This window comes from Struthio camelus, chromosome 7, assembly GCF_040807025.1.
Source record: "Struthio camelus isolate bStrCam1 chromosome 7, bStrCam1.hap1, whole genome shotgun sequence".
NCBI lineage: Eukaryota > Metazoa > Chordata > Aves > Struthioniformes > Struthionidae > Struthio > Struthio camelus.
Window position 1 is genome coordinate 42,873,646 of NC_090948.1, and position 22,758 is coordinate 42,896,403.

The 22,758-nt window shown below is 39.3% G+C and overlaps 1 protein-coding gene across 4 annotated transcripts in view; it reads right to left on the minus strand.

The window, feature by feature from the left end:
- Positions 1-22,758, minus strand: part of PRKG1 (protein kinase cGMP-dependent 1) — a 543,168-nt gene that overhangs the window by 451,877 nt on the left and 68,533 nt on the right. For all 4 annotated transcript variants that reach the window (XM_068951109.1, XM_068951107.1, XM_068951111.1 and 1 more), the window contains exon 2: positions 18,736-18,902. In XM_068951109.1, coding sequence (XP_068807210.1) covers positions 18,736-18,902 — 167 coding nt within the window. The remainder of the gene's footprint in view (positions 1-18,735; positions 18,903-22,758) is intronic.

Below are 22,758 nucleotides of genomic sequence, written 5' to 3' on the forward strand. Positions count from 1 at the left end.
ATCCAGTCACTTATATATATTATTTTGTGTATAGCATTTCCTGTACATAAAAAAGGGTAGTTTATACAAGGAGGTGCTCCAGAAAACAAACTGCACATTTGGCCTAGGTCACTCTTTCAAGTGTTATACCATGAAGCATGAGCATTCCCAGGAATAGAAATATGAGGGTTATATGAATTCTCATATTCTTCTCATATGCGTTTAGCATACTGAGGTTACACATCCCAAGACTGTTCTTAACTGCCAGAATTAAGCACAAATTCAATCCCCCCCTCCCCAATATAAACCTGCATTTTCCCCAACTCTGCAATCATCACCAGTGATACTCAGCTATAACTGGACCCCCAGCTAATGGCGTTGCTGAGGCTGCAGAAGACAAGGTGGAACCAAGCTTGTTCTCCGCTCACAAAAGGTTTGCTGCAGTAGCAGGGGGTAAATCTTACTTTTGTTCATAAGGCAAGCAGGTGACCTAAATAAAAGAAGTATGCTTAGTAAAAACTACCATCTTAAACTGAAGCTTGCTAGTATTAGCCAGCTAGCACATAACTCCTCCACCCACATGGGAGGTAAGAAGTCAACATTTATAGCGTTCACAGCCATTAGTTAACGAATTTCAGAAGTGACAAGTGAGCTACGGTTGTGCCTTTTTTAGCCTGCCCTGGTTTACATAAGGAAATTTTCCCTTCTGTGATAATTTTTAAAATCACTATCACAGCTTTGCATAGTTTTCCCCCCACTTCCCGATTTTGTTATTTGCAGAAGTGAGGAGATTCTGGTTAGAATACATGAACATTGATCTATAAAACTCCCCATTTACCACTTTAGCAAAACTAGCAGCATGGTGATCCCCCTACCGAAATCCAACTGCAAGTCCTCCTATATTTGAAGAAAGCTATGAACTAAGGAGATAGCAAACAGACTTCACTCTTTTTCTGTCATTCGGGTGTCATAACAGCTTTACACACTGACATTCATTGCTCTAGATGCTGTTACTTTGGGGAAGAGGAGGGTAATTTAGGAATAGTCGTTTGCTAATTGAATAATAGTGTGGGTTTAATTCAATTAACTGCAGTGCACCTTAGAAAGCCACGGTAGGAGTCTCACACGGTCAGATTAAATATATTTGCAAAACATTTCATTAGAGGTGACTACAGAATAGAGGTGAATACAGTGAAAACTGTATTTTTTTTTAAATAACCCTTTGTAATAAGGGGATTAGTTTGATGGATTTACAATGGCACATTCACAACTTTTTGCTCTCTGCATAACTGAATCCTTCAATCATTATAAACTTCAGCAAGTTATTTTCAGGAAAGATTTCCTGCCCTTCCCAGTAAGTACATATGGGCATGCATTTTGAAAATATCAGACACAGCAAGCTATCCAAATGGGTCCAGCTACAAGGCAGAGTCCCTTACATAGGGAAGAAAGTGAGACTTCGTTTTGCATTTCCTATTGTGGGTTTTTTTAGTGTTTTTTTCTTTGTTTTGGTTTTTTGCAGCTGTAAAGATGGGTTTCTTCAGGCTTAGGAAATTTCACGAGGCTTATGGGAAAGCCTCAAGGCTAAATCAGGTTGTATTTACCGAGAATAAAGTTCGCAAAGCACACTGCAAACAGCCATCCGGACAAAATGAGGAGACAAAACATGCTCGGTCGATACTTAACACTTGGAGACAAAAATTCAGTTCTGAACCTAAATCAGGGCATTCACTTAAGCAGAGGGACTGCTGCTCGTTCTGTGATCAAAATACTCAGGTAATTCAAACATAGGCCAGCCTAAATAAGTCTTTGACAGGAACAGAGGAAAACTCAACACTGATTATTAATGATCACTGCAGTGCTACATGGAACGTAGTTATTAATGGTAAGCTTAACATGACGCTTCTTTCTACTCCTCTTGGAGCTCTTAAAAAATCTGTAACTTGTAAAATATGAGGAAGAAAACTGACTAATTTTTATTCTCAAATCCGAGTAATTCTTCAACCCAAATATCCCAGTTTCGCAACTGATCTGCATAAGACTGTGAATGCAGCATATAACAAATCGTGAGGCAGTGAAATAAGCCTTCAGTACGTCTCCTCCTATGAGCTCCAATACAATGCAATATTTATGGAAAAGGCATACTAAATACCAATTTTAAATCATAAGAATTGGAAAATTAAACTACATTTTAAAATACATCAGTCTTGTCATTTATTTAAGGTTAACAGTAGCCCAGTGGGACTTTTTAACCCTTAATTGGTTTAGACGTTAATCACCTAGGGAATGCCATTAATCTAGTTGCTTAATTTAATAAATTCTATTTCTTACTGACAGGGCCTGACTAGCAGTGAAAAACAATCATCTCTGAATGTCCCTATACAAATACATTATTTTACAGTACCTTTTTTTCTATTAGTTTTAGTTTGCTATGAGCATTTTTTTTGCTCTGCCATAAGCTTTCATTTCTCTTTCTAGCTCCATTATTTGAACACAAAATGTTAAGAGAACATTTAACTTGATCATCTTACTCTTGCAAATAACATTAAAAGCGAGTATAGAATATGGAACCAGACTCCTAGAGCATGGAGATGGCCCTCAGTTCATCAATAGATGGCACTTTGCTAGTTTACGTCACCCGAGCACCTAGCTCTGCATTGTAATATACAGTCATAATTACCCAGGTACAGTATTAAGAAAACAAGAACACCAATTCTTAAATAATCTAGTGAGAAAGAGTGGCAATGGCAGGGCTAGCTTTAGGCTATCTTTGGAAAAAAATGAGGAAGACTTTTTTGGGGTTATCTTGCAAATGGTGCAAGGACAGCGACTGTTAAGAATCACATCAGAAAAAGAGCAGTGCAAACTTTCAGCTCAGAAATGAGCAGATTTCTTGCAAGATCGAGCCAAAAAGAAAATCCCTAACCTTCTGGGCACCATCTGAAGAGGAAAAAAAGCCTATCTTTCCAATGGGAGGGCACACACCCTAAAACGAGTCCCTCCAAAAACCTAGTACAAAAGCGGTAGAGGTCCCAGTTACCCTGCAGAGGGGCCAAGAGTCACCATCACGTTTGTTCTTCTGATCCTGCTGGTCTGACACACAATTACCAACTAGACAGGACATGATGCATTTTGCTCACTATCAGTAATAGATGCTGCTAAAGATGCACTTTGAGGCCCCAAAACCTCAAGTCTTGCACAAAAACAAACAAAAAAGAGGACTGAGAGCAAATTTTTGGCTCTATGATTCCTCAACCTCCTCCCAGCATGATTCCAACAAAAAAAGACAGCCCTGCTTATTTTGACAGTTAAGCTAGACATTTATTTTACAAAAGTAAGCTGGAAAGCTGAAATTGCTGTTCAAATTTAAAGGTGCAGAGCAGCAAGAGGACCTTCTGGGACATCTCAGCTCTCCCCAGCACCTCCATCTTTCCATCCATCAGCAAAAGCGCCCAAGTGAACCAAAAAGCTTCCGTCAAAGCAGAGTATAATTTATTTACTAGCCTGGTGCTGAGTGGTAGTTATGAGCAAGGTCAGTTCTGCGCTGTTCTTAGATATTTTCAGCTAAACTAGGTCTGTGAAAAAGGCCTGTATTTTCCAAGAAGGAAAACAATGTACTGAGAAGATATTTTAGCTGACAAATGATAACAAGCAGGAACCGACGATTAAAAGCAGAAAATAAACTTCCTTTCTTTTCATTCATCATGCAGCTCAGGAGGCCTTGTTGTTCCCTCCAAGTGAACATTACCAAGGACGCATCCTTCTTTTAGCTTGTACAGGCTGGGAATAAACACATTCCTTGGTAAAATCGTCCACGAATGTAGTTCAGTCCCAATTTCAACACAGGAAACCACTGTTTAAAGGAGATGTCTGGAGATGGCTGTCATTTTAGGACATTCTGACCACATAGCTCTAAAAGATCTATAGTGGGAAGTGAAAGTTTCTCAGCCACTGTGGAGCGTCTACCCCACAGACTACTAGGTACTTCCAAGGATCATTTGGACTACCAGGTTTTGAGGCAAAAAAAAAAAAAAAACCATTCTGAGCCATAGGAATAGTATGCCTGCACAAAAGCCTCAGGCATCAGTTATCAGTTTGTACTGATGAAGTTAGCAGGGCTTTGGCCCTGGCAGTTCCCTGCTTCCTAATTAAGACCATTAATCAGTATTACCATTTGACTTCATGTGTGCCACTTTTCAAATTGGAAGACCTGCCACAAGAGGACACAGCAGAGAACACAATGTTTTGGGCTGAATGCCCTGAAAAGGATCATTTAAGTATAAAACACCCACACGTGAATGTCCAAGAGATATTTTCCATGGATTCCAGCTACTTACGAACAGTCTTTTTTATAAGCTACTAGACATCTCCATCCTCCCCGGAGAGCAATGACAGATTCAGATAAGACGTGGAAGCAGCTCAGGAACAAGAGACAACACAAAACATTGCTAACTGGAAGCCTCTAAAGCTAAGTCATTACCAAAAAAAAAAATATATATATATATATAGATCCAGCCAAAAAAGAATGTCAAGTTTCCTCCTACTTCAAGATAAGGGTTTATATCATTTAGGCAAAGATAAACAGTCCCTTGTGGATCTCCACTGGAAGGATGCAACTGCATTACTACAACAGGATTATGGCTTTTCAAAGTCTGCATCATCTCACACATCAGCTGCTGCTTTTACTTTTAATAAGCTAAAGCACGCAAAGTGTTATTTCATGTTCTAGTCATTTCACAAAATAGCTGTTTTCAGTCAGAACAAAGGGGATATAAAGTACTTAGCACAAGGATGGCAAACATCTTGTTTTATTAGTTTTTCAATCTTAATTCCTATATATTCAGATTGCATTTAATTATCATCCGTGACAAGATGTGTTAAGAATAGTAGCTGCAGGGATACACTGTAGTTTGTTGTTTTAGAAGAACACGGTGCAGACATTGATCTGACATTTTGATATCTCAAAAAGATTTGTTTCTATGAAGAAAATTCTCAATTTTCCAAGACTGATCTGCAAGGGTTACACCGAAGTTTGAGACTAGAACCGGCACATTAAACCAAAAGGGGGAAACACCAAAGACTTTGCTGAAGAATGCAATCAAAAATCCCTGCACATAACTGATTATATTCTCTTTTGTTTTACATCGCAGTTCGTGCTTTGTCCAATTTCTGGTCTGCAAAGAGTCTTCACCATACAAACCAGCGGGAGTTTTTCCATTGACCTGAGGAGGTAGATGAACCTAGCCTGAATTTCCCTGGGATAAAGGTGTTCAACCAAGGTGAAGCATTTAAGAAACATGGATAAATTCTAAATTCTTGTCTCCGTGATTTACGGAGGAATTGCTATTGGCGTTCCCCATTTTACCACCTCCTCCTCTATACATGAAACAGTGGTGATTGCAAGTTACCATTCACATCAAATGCAGAACAGCCAGCATCACTGAAGAACTAAAAGCAATGGTGTTTGCAATGCTTTACCCTAGGAAGCGGCCTTGAGTACTCAGTAATTGTATGGTATGAGCTGAATATGAATGGGAGAGTCAGTCTGAGAAGTTGAGTGAGCTCACCTGGCAGCAGAGAGCCACCAAGACAGCTTGAAGTGACTTCTTCCCTCTCTGTTTTAGCTCATTTTTCAAGTAAGTATTAGAGATCTTGGACTTCAAGAGACCAAAAGTCTCTTCCTTTCTCAGTTTTCCTCTTTGCACTTTCTTATTTTTCATTGCAGATTATAAAAAAAGAAATCTCAAGATAGGGATGACCTGACTTTTCATTGCAAAGAACAAGCATAAAACCTTTCTCTTTCCCCCATCCTCAAACTGCTTATTTTCAACTTGCTTTAGACATCCTAGAGCAGTATAAAAGGACATGGGGCTTGGATAGATTTTTTTTTTTGGGGGGGGGAGGGGGAGGTTTTTTTTTGGTAGATTAGCTTTAAAAGTAAACAAGCAATCCAAAAATGAATCAAACTCAAGCTAATAAAAGAGAACATTTTGCATCAAGTGTTCCTTTAATAATAGTTTGGATTGCTAACACTAGAGTCTTTCTATCTACACACAGACTAAATTATATAGGCATGTATTTTACTGGACAGAAACAAAGGTCAAAATCCAGGCACTTTAATGTATACTATTATGATGAAAAGGCCTTTTATTTTACATCTGAGTTGTGGGCGTTTCAGTAAAAGGAAATCAGGGAACTGTGGGGGAGATGAGAGACACATTTGTGCCTCCTTTTTCAGCTGCTTTTAATAAAATGAATGAGTCTTTTTACTTGCAAAATAAATTGGTTAGATAATGCTGCTTATGGATGAAGCAGTCTTTGCATAGCCACTCAGAAATATAAAAAATAAATAGAACATGATCTGATATGAGGAAAAATATACATTCCTTATGTTCCTTGCATTCTGGGAATCTTTCTATAGAGGTTACCCCTATGCATTTTCTTCTCTGAACAAGATGAGGGGAAAATAAGCGTTTGGCTCTCTGCAGAAGAAACAGGTCGTAAAAACGCCTTTACCGAACTCCATATCTTTTTGATAAATTCTGAATACTCCTCCATAGCAATGAGGACTACAGCCTTTGCTGAATTTGCTCCAGCCTTGTTCAATATTACACTGAAAATTGGGAACTTAAGATTCTGAGAAGTTCCAAGATACGATAAACAAAACTGCAAGAGTGCTAAATAACTGTGAATACGAACAGATCTCAGAGAAAGGTAGGCATTATTTTTAAAGTGAAAATATTTTCAGGTCATCTTCACACTAACATTTAAAGACAGTTTAGGAACCTGCCAGGAGTTCTTTCTCATCTGAATCTAATTGGGAAGGTAGAGCTGACAGCCCCAGTTGAAGAACCCAAAAGGTGAGAGACACATGAGATAACTATTCAGGTATTTTACTGTACAGTCCCTCCTCTCCACTGAGGGGAGTATGGCAATACCTCAAGCAACTTGGTGGTTTTTTGGTTTTTTTCATTTGTTTGTTTAATTCTTTAAATAGCTACAAGGAAGTATTTGATATAACCAAAATCATTAGCTTTTATATGATTGTGGTTTTCCCCTCCCTCAGAAACATGTATTGGCTTAAAGTAACCACAGGTCAGGGGTTGATTACTCAGAAAGGATTATTTACACAATCACTATCCTCAAGTTGGAGTACATTCTCTTGCCACTACTTACCATAAAATAAGTTAAAAAAAGTTGTCAGTTTATCATAATCAACATGGTGTCAGTTTATCATAATCAACATGGTGTCAGTTTATCATAATCAACATGGGTGGGCTACAGATTATTTGCTCACCCCATGCACCACCTTAGTCAAGCAGTGGAGCAGGACGCCACAGGAGGTTGTGCAGTCTCCGTCCTTGGAGGCTTTCAGGATCCAACTGGACAAAGCCCTATGCAACCTGGTCTGACCTTAGAGCTGGCCCTGCTTTGAGCAGGAGCCTGGATGAGAGACTTCCTGAGGTCCCTTCCAACGTGAATTATCTGATGCTACTAAATTGTTGCATGCAGCAGGAAGAGTAGGGGAGCCTCCTCAGGAGATGTTCATCAGTGCAGCGAGGACAAAACTGGGTGCTCAGGAGCCACCACCAAGACACAGGTTGCTGCAAGCAGCCCTGTCACCAACCACCCTGCCAAAGCTGGCAAAGTCCATTTCTTCAGCCTCTTTGTCAGAAGAAGCAAAAAAGCTTTAATTACTAAATTTACCCAAAGTAATAATCACTCTTCAGTGTAGTTTGCTCAGATGAACCAGTGAGAAGCTCTGCATGCTGTTATGGAAATAGCCTTGCAGCTACACGCCAGGTGGGACAGGCATTCGCTGGCAGCGCAGGCATTTCCCTGTGCTCATCCAAGGGGGAAAGAGGGCATGGATAGCATTGCTTTACACCTGTCTGAACACTGCTCAACAGCATTCCCGCTTCATAGCTCATCTTTTAGTGCTTGTTGTATTTCTATAAAACTTCCTTTCACAGTCACATGAGCCAAGCTTTAGCAGTGTTCCTGCTGTCCTTATAAAAACACGATAATCCTTCCTTTTCTAAGCCGTGTTTTAGTCTGATTCAGCAATCTTGCTAATGACTCATATGAAACTAGTACACTATGAAAAGATATATACTTTCAGTCTCGGAACTATTTTTTAGGAGAAAGAGTAATGAGAATATGAGAATATTGTGTAACACATTGAAGAAGTATTACAGCACTATGTTAACACACCTCTGTTGTTCTTATTTTACTATTATTTGAAGTGCTAAGAGTTAGTTCTGGAGCCTTAAAACAATAATTACTTCATACAGAACAAATATCAACCTATATCTAATCAGGAGCATAATTATTGCCTATAAGACTCTGTCACCATGATAATGAGAAAATTATTCATATTATTCAATCAGTCATCTGACTCTGTCACTAGTATGAGGAAATAACTATATTTAGAAGAGTTAACTGTTAAGATACCGTGAAATTAAAAAAAATAACAAGACCTATAATGGTGGAAGACTTGCATTCGCATTGTACTATGTATGAAAACAGCGCATGAACATCCGATTTAAGACTGGCTACATGCAAGGCTCTCTAATACCACATAGAGAAAGTGAACAGAGCAGCTGAACATTTGATGTATGCTAACCTGGAGGACTGCTAGAAACAACTTATAATTTGATGTATTATTTTAAAATGTGTTCCTGTCTATATATTTCCAACAGCGTTCATATAGGGCAGGTCCTTAACAGGCCAAAATCAAACCATTTTAATAGAGGGTTAGCAGGGACACAGGTCTGCATTTCACCTATTTATGTAAAAATACTATGTTATAAATACTTATTTATTACCAATAACCACCAAAGTTTTTACTTCCAGAAAAAAAGGGGTTTTTGAAAAAAGTTTTAACCTCAATTGTAGTAATTCCAAATGGAAGTAGTTTGAATAATGCCCAATTTCCGTAAGTGATAGTTAAGAAATCATCACAAAGACCAAACAACAGGTTTCTGCTCCAATTTTATGCTGACTGGTTTTTTGTACATGTAAAATTCACAAAAACCTATGAAGATGCATGAAGTCCTCAGTTAAAAGCTGAAGCAGATTTAGAATAAGACTGCTGCGGGAAACGTACAAGTTGCTTCTTTGATTCGGTGTGTAAGTTATGGTGATTTTCGAGAGCTGCAAGTTTTCACACTGCATCAAGAAAAAGTATGTGACTGCCAAGGCATAGAAGTCTTTTTATTGTTCCTATGCTGCCAGTCCCCAAGTACACTCTCTGGGTATTTGTATCATTTATAATGAAATATTCTCAGGATTTCCAAGTAGATCAGGACACGGTTTATATAAACATACACACAAAGCTGGTGAGGTTTTTCTAATTATACATCTAGCCAAGGGCATGATCGGAACTATGAGTAGAGCAATATACAAGTGAAATAACTAAACAGTACCAAAACTAAAACTGTTACCTTAAGATGAACACATCTCTTCGTAACGTTAAACATATTTCTCACAAATATGAAGACTAGACACAAAACAGAGTCTCAAAGTGTCAGCTTAATATCAGAAACAAATCTGAGCTTCTCCAAAGTTGAAGGTGGAGGCAGCTCCACAGAAATCCTTAAGAGAAATATAAACAAGAAGGCGACTGTAACAGAAAGGGAGGTTACTTACTAACACCCAGTCTTTGGGGATCTTACCCCTTTCACTCCTCTGCCCCATAAGCTCTTCCCCAGGACTCTGAGATATAGGGGAGCCAGTGCCAGGTGAAAACACCCATACAGACAGTGCATCTGAAGGTTCCTTTGGCTCATACGAACACATTCATATTGTAAGGAGCTTTAGGAACAGTCTTTTATGCAACTGGGTTGCCTGAGGGATACTCTTCAAGTCCTACAAAAGCACTGACTGCAGAAAGGCTCCATCAAAGGCCACTTTCCAAGGAAAAGGCTGAGCAACGGTGCATTGCTTAGGCAAAGATGCACATACAGCTCCAGGCAGTAGTACACACCACCCACACAGAAACATTTCTCAAAGATAATATGAAGTGCCTTGCACACTTGGAAAGATAACTAATATTTCTGTCTTTATTAGGACCTGCTGGAGGGACCAAAGTCTGCTATCCACGAGGGTGATCTTCCGTGTGAAGACATCTAGGCTAGAGAATGTCTTAACCAGACAACCTTACAACAGGGTCTTGCCCTTGAAACCTCGTGATCTCAGAGATGCACGATGTGAGGAGGGATCAGCCATGAGAGCATAAAAATTTCTCAGAGGAGAGATGGCCACTAAACCACTTGTCTCCACTAGAAAAATGAAGATTTGCATAGCTAATCTAGGAAGGCTGCAAGAATCCAGGGAGGAACAGTATTTCTGATGGCAGGAAAAACCCTGGTCTCACTGCTGACCACCTGCATGATGAAGAAAAAGCAGCAGAAAATATTACATAGGTGATTTGCCTAATAGGCAAATCAGGAGCTGCTGCCATAGTGTGTTTTCACAAAACCAATGGAAAGTCCTGCGAAAGGTAGCTTCTTCACAGGCTAATGATTTGTCGGCATGCTGCGCCGAAAATCCCACTTCACCATAAACATACAATTGATTCCTTCCTACTCACTGCTCCTTATAGACAGAGTAAGCGCTCTCCAACATCTGTGCAACATCTCCAACATGCAACATCTCCAACATCCAACATCTGTGCTACGAGATGCATTTTTTTGCTATTTGTTTAGGAAGACAGATCCAAATCCCTTGGGAAGAGATTTGGAGACTGAGGTAGGGCCCAAAACACAAAACACTCATACTGAAAGACAAAAGAAGTCTTAAAACCGGAATTGCCTTAACAGTATTTGAAAAACCCCGATTACAATGGGCGCACCTATCATTACTTTCCTGAAGATCCTTGGGAGATGCAGGGAAGCGCAAGCAAAGGACCTAGCTATGCCACCAGGAATATATTTGGCAGAATGCTGAAGACAGTCTGGTCCTACATCAAGAAGGCTGGAGCTTCCTGGCAGCCTGAAGAGCCAGAGGTCTTGAGAAAATTTAGCAAGGATATGATTTGGACATACATGCCAACACGTGCTACGCAGCCAGGCAAATCCTTGTGTGTAGGGGGTCAACTCCATCTCTTGGAGTATGATCTCAGAACGTAATACTAGCCTGAGACACCTCAGCAGAGACAGAGCTTAGTCAGTGACTCTGGACTTAATTGACTGAGCCAGAAACTGCATATTTGCTCTTAGCCCCAGAGAGTAAATAAACTAAAAACTAGAGAGATTGGACTAGAGAGATTTTGATATTTGAGCCAGCCAGCATTCTTTCACCAAGCAGCTACAAAAACAGATTTCTGATATGAATGATTACCACCTTCACAGTTTTGGTGAATACCAACAAGGCCAAGAAAAGATCACACATTTGGACTTTGCAATGGCAAGTATAGCAATTCATAATAAACCCAGGGACCTCTTGCAAGTAGGGTATATTGTAATATGAAAATAGATGTGGTGAAGGTCAAGAGATATGACACAGTCTCCCCACTGAGGGGGCAGTGTTATCGCCCCCATTTCACTATTCTGGACTTGCACTAGGGAACAAAGGCATTTAGCCTACTTTAATCCAAAATGGGTCTCTGATCTCCATTTCTTTCATTTAAAAAAAAAAAAAAGTCCTACCAAACCCTCTCTCTGAGATGAAAAGGAACCGACTCAGAAGACCCTAGGGCTAGAAGAGCAATTATGCCCCATTAAACCAGATTCTTATGAGAGTAATCCCTAGAAAAGGGAAAAAAAGAGGGGTCAGAGGGAGGGTGACAAAGGCAACCTGAATACAGTATTTGCAGGTAACATATATATATAGCATTTAAGAGTCTAACATGATCATTGTCCAGTTAGAAAAACACTTACCTGTGCAGGTGCCAAAAGCAAGAGGCAGAGAAAAGGGGTGAGGCACTTCATGAGACCTTCAGAAGTGATTATGCGCCTAAATGGGTTGGCCAACAGATGGATATCATCTTATCCTGTCACAAAACTCGGGCAAAGGCTGTGATAACCTGCAGGCAGCAGTGAGTCGATGTCTTGAGGAAGAGAGAGAGTATCTGCAAGCCTGCTTTAGTTTTGATTTGACAGCAAAGATCCCCAGAGACTGAAGAGTTCCTCTGAGGTCCTGAGGATTTCATCCATCTGAGACCAGACAGCTCAGCTGCCTCTGACGGCAGTTTCTGCAGGGCCTCTTGCCTGTAGTTCAAAGGACTACAGAGACTTTATTTGTCTTCCCCGTCAATGCTGAGTTTGAAATCCTGGCAAATCATGCACTTTCTAGGAATACATTCCTTCTCCAAGACATCTCTGCGCTCCCAAGAAAACGGTCTCATGGGAGGGCACAATTAGAAGTTTCATTGCTTTGAAGAAGCTGTTCAAAAGAATGATGTAGAAAACAGTCTCCTTTAAATTTAAAAGGGGGACTATCCATGACTGAAGACAAAGCAAAAGCAAATATAAAAAAGGGAAACATCACAAAAACAAAGACTGAGGAGAAAGTAGGAGGTTCAGCTGTTACTCAACATGGGCACTTAAAGCCGATTCTTCCTGTTTCATCCTACAGTGCTAGGACCCAGACGAGTCATTCTTCTCCAGCTCAAACGTTCTCAAATTCTACTGCAGAAGCATAACCTCAATATTAATTTGCAGAAGAACAAACAGTCAAAGGAAGATGTTACAGCAGCTACTGCCAATACAAAAAGACAACGCTAAAAAAATTTAATTTGAGTGTTTTAAGCGTAGGAAGACTAATAAACCTTTTCATTCACCCTGCTCACTATTATTTCTCTATACTACCTGGGAATAGCAACAAACATAAAAGCAGTGATCTTTAGACCTCTTTAATACAGTTTCTAGAAGAATTACAACATCTGTTTATAGTGGCATGACTGCTATTCACATGAGAGCTAAGAACTTGTACATTATCACCTGATTTATCTACGGCTTTGCAGATATATTTTCCTTTCATAATGCAGCCATCAAATATGACATACTGCAGTTGACAGGTTCAGACAGAGAGGGAGCACAAGAGGAAACATTTGGTTTTAGATGTGGGATATCACATTTATCCTCATTAGTGAGAGGTAACACCCACACATAACTCAAAGCTGTCAACACGGTAGAGATCTAGATGCATGAAAATGCCATTTTTTCCCCATCTAAGAAAGAGGTTTTCACATTTTTAAGTGCTTTTAGAAAATTGTTTAAAAAAAGTTACACTCACAGGAGGCTTTAAGTCAATAAATGCAAACCTGCAAAACTAGAGCTTGGATTCCCACCCCCAAAGTGGTCAACTAATTTTAGAGGCAGAATACAATTGTGGAGATGATCTTCTCTGACTCTGAAAAAAAACTGTTTTAAGGACAAAAAAAAATCTGTTCAGCCACACTTGGAACAATATACGTTCTAATAAGAACAATAATATTTCTTTTAGGTTCATCTTATTCTCAAAATCGTTTCTACTTGCAGAGTCAGAGTGCCAGGATAGACTAGTTCAAGACATCACAGAGACTAGGTCAGCATCACTTGTCCCTCTCTCTACTACTAGTCTCATCATCCTGGAGGAATACTGTTGCTGTAGGTGGTCAGAGCACGCATGTTCGATGTTGCCAGCAACTTTGGCCATTAATGAATACTTACATCATAAATTTTCATCTCCAAAGCAGAGCTACAAGGGAACTTTTTGAGTGTTGCTGGAGATTATGGGCATCTCTTCACCCAATTCAAATAACATGCAAAAGCCTGAGCGATTTTTTTTTTGCTACTTAAGAGACACATGGGAATTTGGGTCGGGGGGGGGCAGGGGGTGAGGGTTGTTCACAGTCCCAGGACCATTTCAAAACTGCATGAAGTACCAGCTCATACCTTATGGAAGAAAAATTCATCTGAAGTTGCAATTTATTAGGGCAGCCCAATGAAAATGGATACATGCTATTTGCCTCTAGAATGCATTATAACCAGCTTTTTCTTCCCAAAGGTCTTATAAGGGGAAGCTCGGGGGGGGGGGGGGGGGAAGAGAAATTCTTAACTCATACAATTGCAGCAGTCCAGCTGCTTAGGAAACACAGGTTGCTATAAACAGCCAGCTTCAATGGCCCTGCTCTCCACATCCTGATCCAGGGTCTCTGTCCTGAGAAGTCCTTCACAGGCCTAAGACCCGGATTGTGTTATTTGCTCCCACAAAGTCTAACCAATCAAAATGTGAACTCAAAGATGAGCAAAACCCCACCTCTAGGCCTTGCAATTCATAATTCAAGTTAGTCTACATGGAACAGCTGCCCTAGGGCAAAACATCTCAAGAGCTAGTCCTTGAAACGCTAAAATCCATTCTCTAAGGTTAGGATGCTAGAAGGCTGGAAATTATAGGGATTTCTCAGCTCATCTGTAGCAAGCAACGAGCCTTAGAGAGATGGAGAATCAAAGCTGAGCAAGACCAGCCATCCAAGGAGTGCAGAAGCCTCAAAGGTTCAGCCAAATCAGCTTTTCTAAGGCTTCGGATCTAGTATAAATTGCAGTCCTAGGGCTTTCATGCCTACAACCCTCTCTGCCTTAACACAGCAAGACTGTCCTAGGAAGAGGGACCCAGCAGAAGGACTCTCTGCCACAGGCACAATCCATGTTCTGTAGCTCCTCTAGGGCTGTACCTCTTGAAAGCCCAGCACCCAGGAACCCACCAGGGAACCAGGCAAGTCTCCAGTTAAGTCACACTTGTATTTCAGAATGTTTTTTTATTTATTTTTAACAACAAAAAGTTTTTGCACAAACTTTTCAGACTCTCAAAATGCACTTCTCATCAGCTCTACTTAGCAGCCTACAAAGCCAGCCCAAAAGTCCAAAGTCATGTTCAGGACAGAGGGAAGTATGCCAGAACTGTGAAAGCCTCCTCTCCTGGAGGTGACTGAGCATGTTCTTGGTTACTGGGTTTAGAAAACAGAAGACTACTAACAGAACTTCTCCCATAGCCTTATGCACATTAAGAACTATTCTATACAAAAAACAAGTGAGTTCCCAGATTAGTGCATCTCAGGCCGGGGGGGGGGGGTTGGATGAAGAGTCCCTCAATCTGTTGGGCTTCTTCTTGCTTTTTGAAACTATTGGACAAAATCTGATCCAACTGAGCCACGGCACATGAGAGGCATGCCCCTGCTTCTCAAACTCCACACTTGCTTCTATCCAGCATGCTGCAGATAAGAATATTCTCTCTCTGAACAAACTACCTCATTCCAATTTCCCTCTATCACTATTTCACCATTTCTGCTCTGAGTACCCTTCCCTCAATTTCCTTCTCTCCTTCATCTAAAACTCAGTTCTGTTTCCCAATATCTGTTTTCCTGCTTTGTGTTTCACTTATTCCTCCCCAGCACTGCATTTTCATACATTTCATTATTCCATCTATTATGTGTCAAAGATTTTCTTCCTGCGTTCTCAGACTTCCATCTCTAGAGTCCAATCTGTTCCTACCATTGCCGCTCTGGCTTCTGATAAAGAGAAATGGAGGAGGGCAGGAAAACTAATACAAGGAACGCCATAATAGGATAAATAATACAAAGTTTAAGTCATCTCTTACACGATAGCATTTTGGAGATGGTTGGGCAAATGCATGCATAAAAATGACTGTACGTGCAAACCTAGTATTGGCCAGTAGCAAATTACCTTTCTGCTAGAACCAGATAGGGAATGGTAAAGTGGAGTTACAATTCTTTTCCTGAATCTGTGTGTTGTCATTTGCTAAGGTGCAACAGGTACAATAAGGTACAGTACACGGCCATTCCCACCCCAAGGGCTGTAGCAAGCCTAGAATTACCTTCATAAAGCATAATCAAGCCAGAGTGAAGTAGTAAGAGTTTGGAGCTCAGCAATTATCACTATCCAGCTTTTAAGATTCACTGAACTCAGCAAGTGTCACACAGATGTATATTTTAACACACATGGTAAAAGAACCAGAATCCCAAGGGAACATAGTTATAAAGGTCACACCAAGATTAGTAGTCTTCACATCTAATAAGTTTCACAGGGGTAAGGGGAAATTCAAAACAGAGATTGCTGTGGCTCCATAATAATAAAAGATAGAATGGCAAGTAATAGTGGAAGTGACTGATGTTTTCAAATCCATCTTAAGTTACGATTTCATTTAAACTAAGGAAACATCACCAATATGGAACTCAGACTTCTGGTAAGAGGATGTATCTAAGCAATGAACCATAAACTGCAAACATGCATGAGAGTAACCGTTATGCTCTACATAAACAATTTTATTCATACTTATCAGAGTTATAAGCCCAAACAAGGAAGGAAAAAAGAATCCATGGAAGAAATATTTGCAGTGTTTATGGGATTTATGAGAAAATAAAGTAGTGATATTCAACTAGAAGATTCATAAAGAAAAGTTTTTCTAGTAGGACTTCTTAAAGAATAGCGTTTATAGGTTGGTGGGGTTTTTCTGAGTAACTGAGAAGATACAGAATAATAAGCCACAATGAACAAACGAGCCTGCTGTCATAACCATAATCCAACCCATTGATAACATCATCTTCCAGGTCCATTACCGCTCATTGCATTATGCCTAAACATAGACTATAAACTCTTCATAATTTTGTTTGTAAAGCATTATGTATATTTACAGAGCTATCTAAATAATCAAAAATTAAGTTATAAGACCGAAGAGAAAGACTGGGGGAGAGCCAAGTCCTGTTCTCCTCTGTAGAAAGCTGCAGGAGGAACAAGAATAAGCTGAAGAGTCTGAAAGACATGAGGCTGCCTTTGACATTAGTCATTTTAGGAGACAGGGATCAAGAACAGAGGGCTGGAGCTTCAAGCAACAATTAGAAACATCTGGTAAACTTAGGAGTAGTACAGCATCAGATGTATTAAGTAAAGGGTCATCCCAGCACCAAGCCATCCATGTTCAGTTGCCAAAATTGTACCAAGAAGAGGTTTGCCCATAAAGCCCCTAAAAGGCCAAAGGAAGAGAAGACATTTAACAGGAGATGAGTATATGCTCATTTTGAAAGCGTTCTGTCGTTACAAGGTTTTGTCAAGGGACAAGGTTGAACACAATGTCTGGAACCAGCCACACAGCAGACATGAATCGGCAGCGTTTTGGAAGACTGAACCAGAACTGTATAATAAAATCCTCACATCCTAACACATTCTACCATGAAAAAATGCTATTCAAGTATTGTTTTAAAACAACAGTTTTTTTTGTTTGTTTGTTTTATGAGCGATAGGATAGATACTGCACCTCATTACAATAGTTTCCTCATTCAAAGAGAGGATTAAAAAACCTAAATTGTTCCATGTAATTCTGGAGTAGAAACATATCAAGATTTGCTTTGGAATCTCCCACTAACTACTTTATAATGCAAAATACCATTTGAATGTGCAAAAATGTATAAATATTAATAGCTGAAGGAATTAAATCTGTGCCCTGTGAAAAGACTTAACCTTAAAAGGACAGAACATTAAAGCTGTTTTGGGAAACTAGCAGAAAGCATTTGCAACTATACAGCATTAAGAGTTTGGCAGGAAATTAGGTTTAAAAGAATCTTTTGCTGCCTTGAAAATCCTCTTCTTTAAAGGAACAATTTAAGAAATTATTTTCTGCATGTACACACACACATATATATATACACTCAACCTGTAGTTTTCCCGTATTTGCTCAAAAGGCACAGACAAGAGGGAAACCTCCATTCTTCTTAGATGTTTTCTGGCCAAAATGCTTGCGAGTCTACCAGACAGCTCCGGTAAGGAGCAAAAGGAGACTGTACAAACATCTACCCATTTGTACTGCACCACATCAAACTGAAGAATTCATTTGTTGTGCTAGCTAAATGAAAATTGCCGTTAAGTGTCAGAATTCATTGCCACCAGCCACTGATAGAAAAAGGATGCTGTAGTAGATGGACATGAGGTTTGATCCAGCATAGAAATTTATACAGAAGAACATATACTTGCTTAAAAAACAAAGAAAAAACACACACATATAAAAATATATAAATATGTCTAATTAGACACGGAGAGATTTAGGGAATTTTGAAAGGATAGGATACAAAATGGCAATAGCTAACATTTTGGAGAAGCAGTGCACTGACCACCTCTCTAAGGGTCTGGTCATAAGATTCAGAAATCTGATGCGTCCCAAAAAATAACAGAATATTCACTCCTCTCTTGTTCCAAAAGAAAATAAAACCCTAACACAGCAGCTACTGTGACAAATCAGGTGTGCTAAACTACATGCACTACACCTATTTCATGCACAAGGCAGAAAAACACTGTTTTTAGTTGCACGATACACTGCTGCTGAAAAGCTCCCAATATGCTTTACTAACATTTATCAACTCACTCTCAGCGTCTTATAACATAGGGAAATAAGATATTCTCCTTAGTCAATGAGACAGTGGAGTCTCATTTCCTACTTCTATAATATCATTCTCCTTTTTAAATCCTTAATTTAAAAGCAAGCCATTGGTATCACCTCAAAGCTAAAGGATTATATGTAGGTAGAGGTTTATTCTAATGGATCTAAGTTATGCATTTTAACCACCTTTCTGTATACAGGGAGATTGACAAGTCTAGCACAATTTTTTCAAGGCAAAAGCAGTCCATGCAATTTCCCAACAAATATATTTAGACAGTGTCTTTAATCTCTTTCTTTGATTTTTTGTCCCCCTCCATGTTTTAGTCTCCATGTGGTGAAAAAACAAAATAGATCAACATCAAATATTAGCACTTTAAACCATACCTTCCATGACATACACCAGGGACCCCACATCTCCTTCTTTGATGATGCAGCTGTCTTTGCCATACTCCACGGGATACATACAATCCACAATCTCCTGGATCTGCGACAGTTCCAGATTCTTCATGAAGTCATTGTCAAGGATTGCTTCCTTTATTAGTTCCTTGGACCTATGGCAAGAAAGGCGAGATTTATCCCCGTGTTTGTCAACTGAGCCCATTAGTACCATGCAAGGTTTAGCATGGCCGCACTGTCCCAGTGCACCAGTGAGTATTTTCTTGCAAAAATTCCAAATTTTTTCCCCAAAATCTGGTAACAAAGTCCAACTACAAAGAAAAACAAATGAACTGTTAACTTCTAAATATTTTTGTAAATAAACTTTAGAAAGACTAAGTTTTGAAATAAAAATAAAAGGTAGCTTTCATATGACTGCAAGATCCTTTTAGCTACGAGTTTCATGTCTACAATAGCTTCAAAGACTAACACAGCTACTTGAAATATCCTCCACATAGAAAACTGAAAGGAAACACAAACAAGTTTAAAGCTTTGACTTAATCATATTTTCTATCATATGATAGAAACTGGGGAATACACAAGTGGGAGATACTCAAAGAATGCCCTCACATGCAGTATTAATCAAACTCCAAAGGCAGTAAGTTTCAGAGGAATTAGTGCAGAAATAACACCACTATTCATCCCTTTAATTGCTCATTAGTGGAAATTTCAAAAAATTTTACTTGCACGTACAAAATTATGCAAGCAGTTTTGGTTTTGAATGTGATCGTGTTAAAAGTCTGAAGTTCTCCACTCTCTCAGAAGAGTTTAGTAGGGAAATAGCCACTTCTAAAAATACAAAATATACATGTCCTACTAGTGTTCTCCAGGAGACTACACAAATGGATATGCAGCATAATCTACTCTCTGTAAGTAAGATCTTACAAAAGGAATAACCAAACGGTTTAGGTGTTTTTCCCCAATTTTTCTGAGATTTTGTCAATTCATGTTACTACAGTACTCCCCATATGCTGCATTACACTCAGGTACTACTGTTAAGAGCTGACATTCTAGTCAGTATGCTAAACCAACCCTCAAATATTCCCTTCAGACCATCAAGTCCAACTTAATCTATCTGCTAATACACTGTAACTACAACATTATGATACTTATTTTAAAAAAGCCTCCCAAAGCAACTTTGTACAAATGAACAGCTAAGGATATTAAATGCATACGAACCAGGATTTAAATAGGACAATTAAAAAGGAAAATCCTTTCCGAGTGATGTTGGCTACCGATCCATCACTGTTTGATACCTTTAAATTTTTTGATTTATGGGAATACATATGTATACACCTTCTCCCCAAAAGTTTGCTTGGCTTTACACATCTCTTGCTTTCTAATAAGATGGTTTTACTTTCCAGAGGTGGTTTTTAAGGAGTTTCCAGAGATATCATTACATGATAATTCAGAGGAAAAAGCCAAAACTATTGTTATAAGCAGCTGAATTAAAAAAAAAAAAAAAGCATTCAAGGAATAAGGCAACTTTTAGCAGAGTGGGAAGATTTGTTTTCACTAACACCTCACTATATTAGCTCACGGAGAAGGCTTTGCCTTCTTGAAGCATGGTAGCCACCCTTGGTGGTGACATACTTGCTGTGAAAGCTCACCAGCTCTAAGATTTTTTTTTTTTTTTAAATTAAACTTAAGTTAAATGTCCATGTTAAAACTCATGATGCCTACGATGGAGGCAAGGCCTTATTACATGGAGTGAGTCTGGCTGGATTAACTTACTCACTTGTGTTACAGCACATGCTGTTTGATTTACACATTTCATGTAAACCCATTCATGACTGGCACTGCTGTAACTAAGATCAGAAAAATCAGAACTTCATCTGAAAGACCCTATCGTTTACTATAAGATTTACTACCAGTTAGTTCACACCCAGTAGACACAAGTAGATGCACACCAGGAGCGTGTCTGAGGTACAACTTGCGGTCTCCCCCACGCACCAAGCATTCGGCTTCAATCACTAGCGCATGTTCAACCCATAGGATCAGACTAGACCTAGACTTAACTAAAAGCCCTGAAACACATCCAGGGTGGACACCAGGTCTTCAGCACTTGGTTTCTCACTCTACGGATCCATGTCAGTGGGCTGAACAAATTGCTAACGTGGACATAGCTCTGGTGGACGACTGCAACCTGCAGAACTCAGGCACTGGGATGAGTTTTATCTCATAGGAATAACACACAGAAAATTTAGAGAAAAGTTTTTAAAGTAAGATATGTTAACGGATCATGCACTCTTGAAAGACAACCAAACTGGGGTTTTAGAGGTCCAAAAAAAGTCAGCCTTAGGGATATTATGTTTGGTTACTGTTTTAAAATATACCTCAAGCTTATGTACAGCACAGATTTAAGTCTTTAACATTTAAGATTATTATGTTTGTGATTGTTGTGGGGTTATTCCAACAAAACATACTCCTTTACATCAAAGAACATCAGTGCTGACCTAACTGAAGTGCAGGACATGAAGCAGACCAGACTTTTCAGTACTGCTTATAAGAAAACAAACAAACAAAAAAAAAAATCTGACTGCTATGGAAACACTTTGCCCTTGTGAAATCTTATCTGACTTGATGTAGTGTCATTCCCATTCCTTGCTGCAAGCAAATATAAGCCACCAGAAAAGCCTATGCTGTTCTCGCCTTCGGTAATGAAAGGCTGGTTATTTCTAAGGTTGACTAGGTGACAGATAACCCCCTTTCCCCACTCACTGGTTCTTCTGTGCTACAGTGAGACTGGAGTCTTTCTAGGCTACAACTTGACTAAATACTGCTCTTTCAGTCCTAGCCACCCCCATAGGTCCCCCAAATCCTCACAACAAAGGCACTAATTATTAGCATTACTCAAACTGCATGCCAAAGAAGAAAGCATAACAAAAGCTTTCACATTAGTCATATCAACCAGCGTTACAGTTTCAGCCGTTCCTTTCATTCCAAGCCTCAAAAATGAGACTTTCTCCTTGATAAAATAAGGTCAGTCTTTCAAGTGAAGTGTTTATAAAGTATCCACAAGAGACTGGAGGGAATTCAGAGATGGCTGAGGTCGGGCCTCCTCTGTTCATTTACAGGCCAACAACAACAACGACAAAGGTTTTCTTGTAGGAATCGAGTACAGCAAAGAATTTGAATAAAAATCCAGAAAACTTGGTTTGTTTGATGGAGACGGAGCAGCGCAGAAGCTAAGAAAAAATCCATGACAAGTTCATTTAGGAAAAGAGCTGCAGAACACACATGACCAGAGCAAATGTCGCGAGGAATTTGCGAGTTTACTAGTATTCTTCTATTCTAAGAGGACCTCTGAACTAACAGATTCACGGCATAAGAAGCCTCTGTCCTTCAACATAGAGGTCTCACAGAGATTAAAGCTCAGAGGCCCAGTAAGTCATTCAACCCCTTTTTAATGCCAATAAAAAATACAACCGTTAAGACAAAAAGCATGCCAGCCACAACACCAACAACATACTTTCTCTGCCAAAACCAAGCATCCTAACATTAGGTATCACCCTATATTAGTCTGGATAATAACTCTACCACATTTGAACATTAAAAATATTACTTTAACCAGCTGTCTTTACACATTGAGACTTCAAATACAAATAGAGTAGTAGGAGATAAAAGCACCTCCCATAAGCAGTCTCTCGTTGTAGGAACAAACACCTTGTGAATCAAGCTCCCACGTTTACTAGCATATTCACATCATACCATACTATCTTTTGTAGTTTGCAAGCTAAAAACCTTTTCATCAGTAAATTTTCCATCTCTCTTAGGGGGAAGAAAAAAAAAAAGACAAGCTTAGCTTGAACTGTTTGAAAATTAATTGATACTAAAAATATATTGTCATAGCTACAGTAAGATTAACTCTATTGTCCCATGGAAGAGAATATTCCTCAGGCTGATAATACAAAAAAATTATTCATGCAGTGTAGATTACCGTTCCCACATGCTTGGCACAGTACAGTCCTT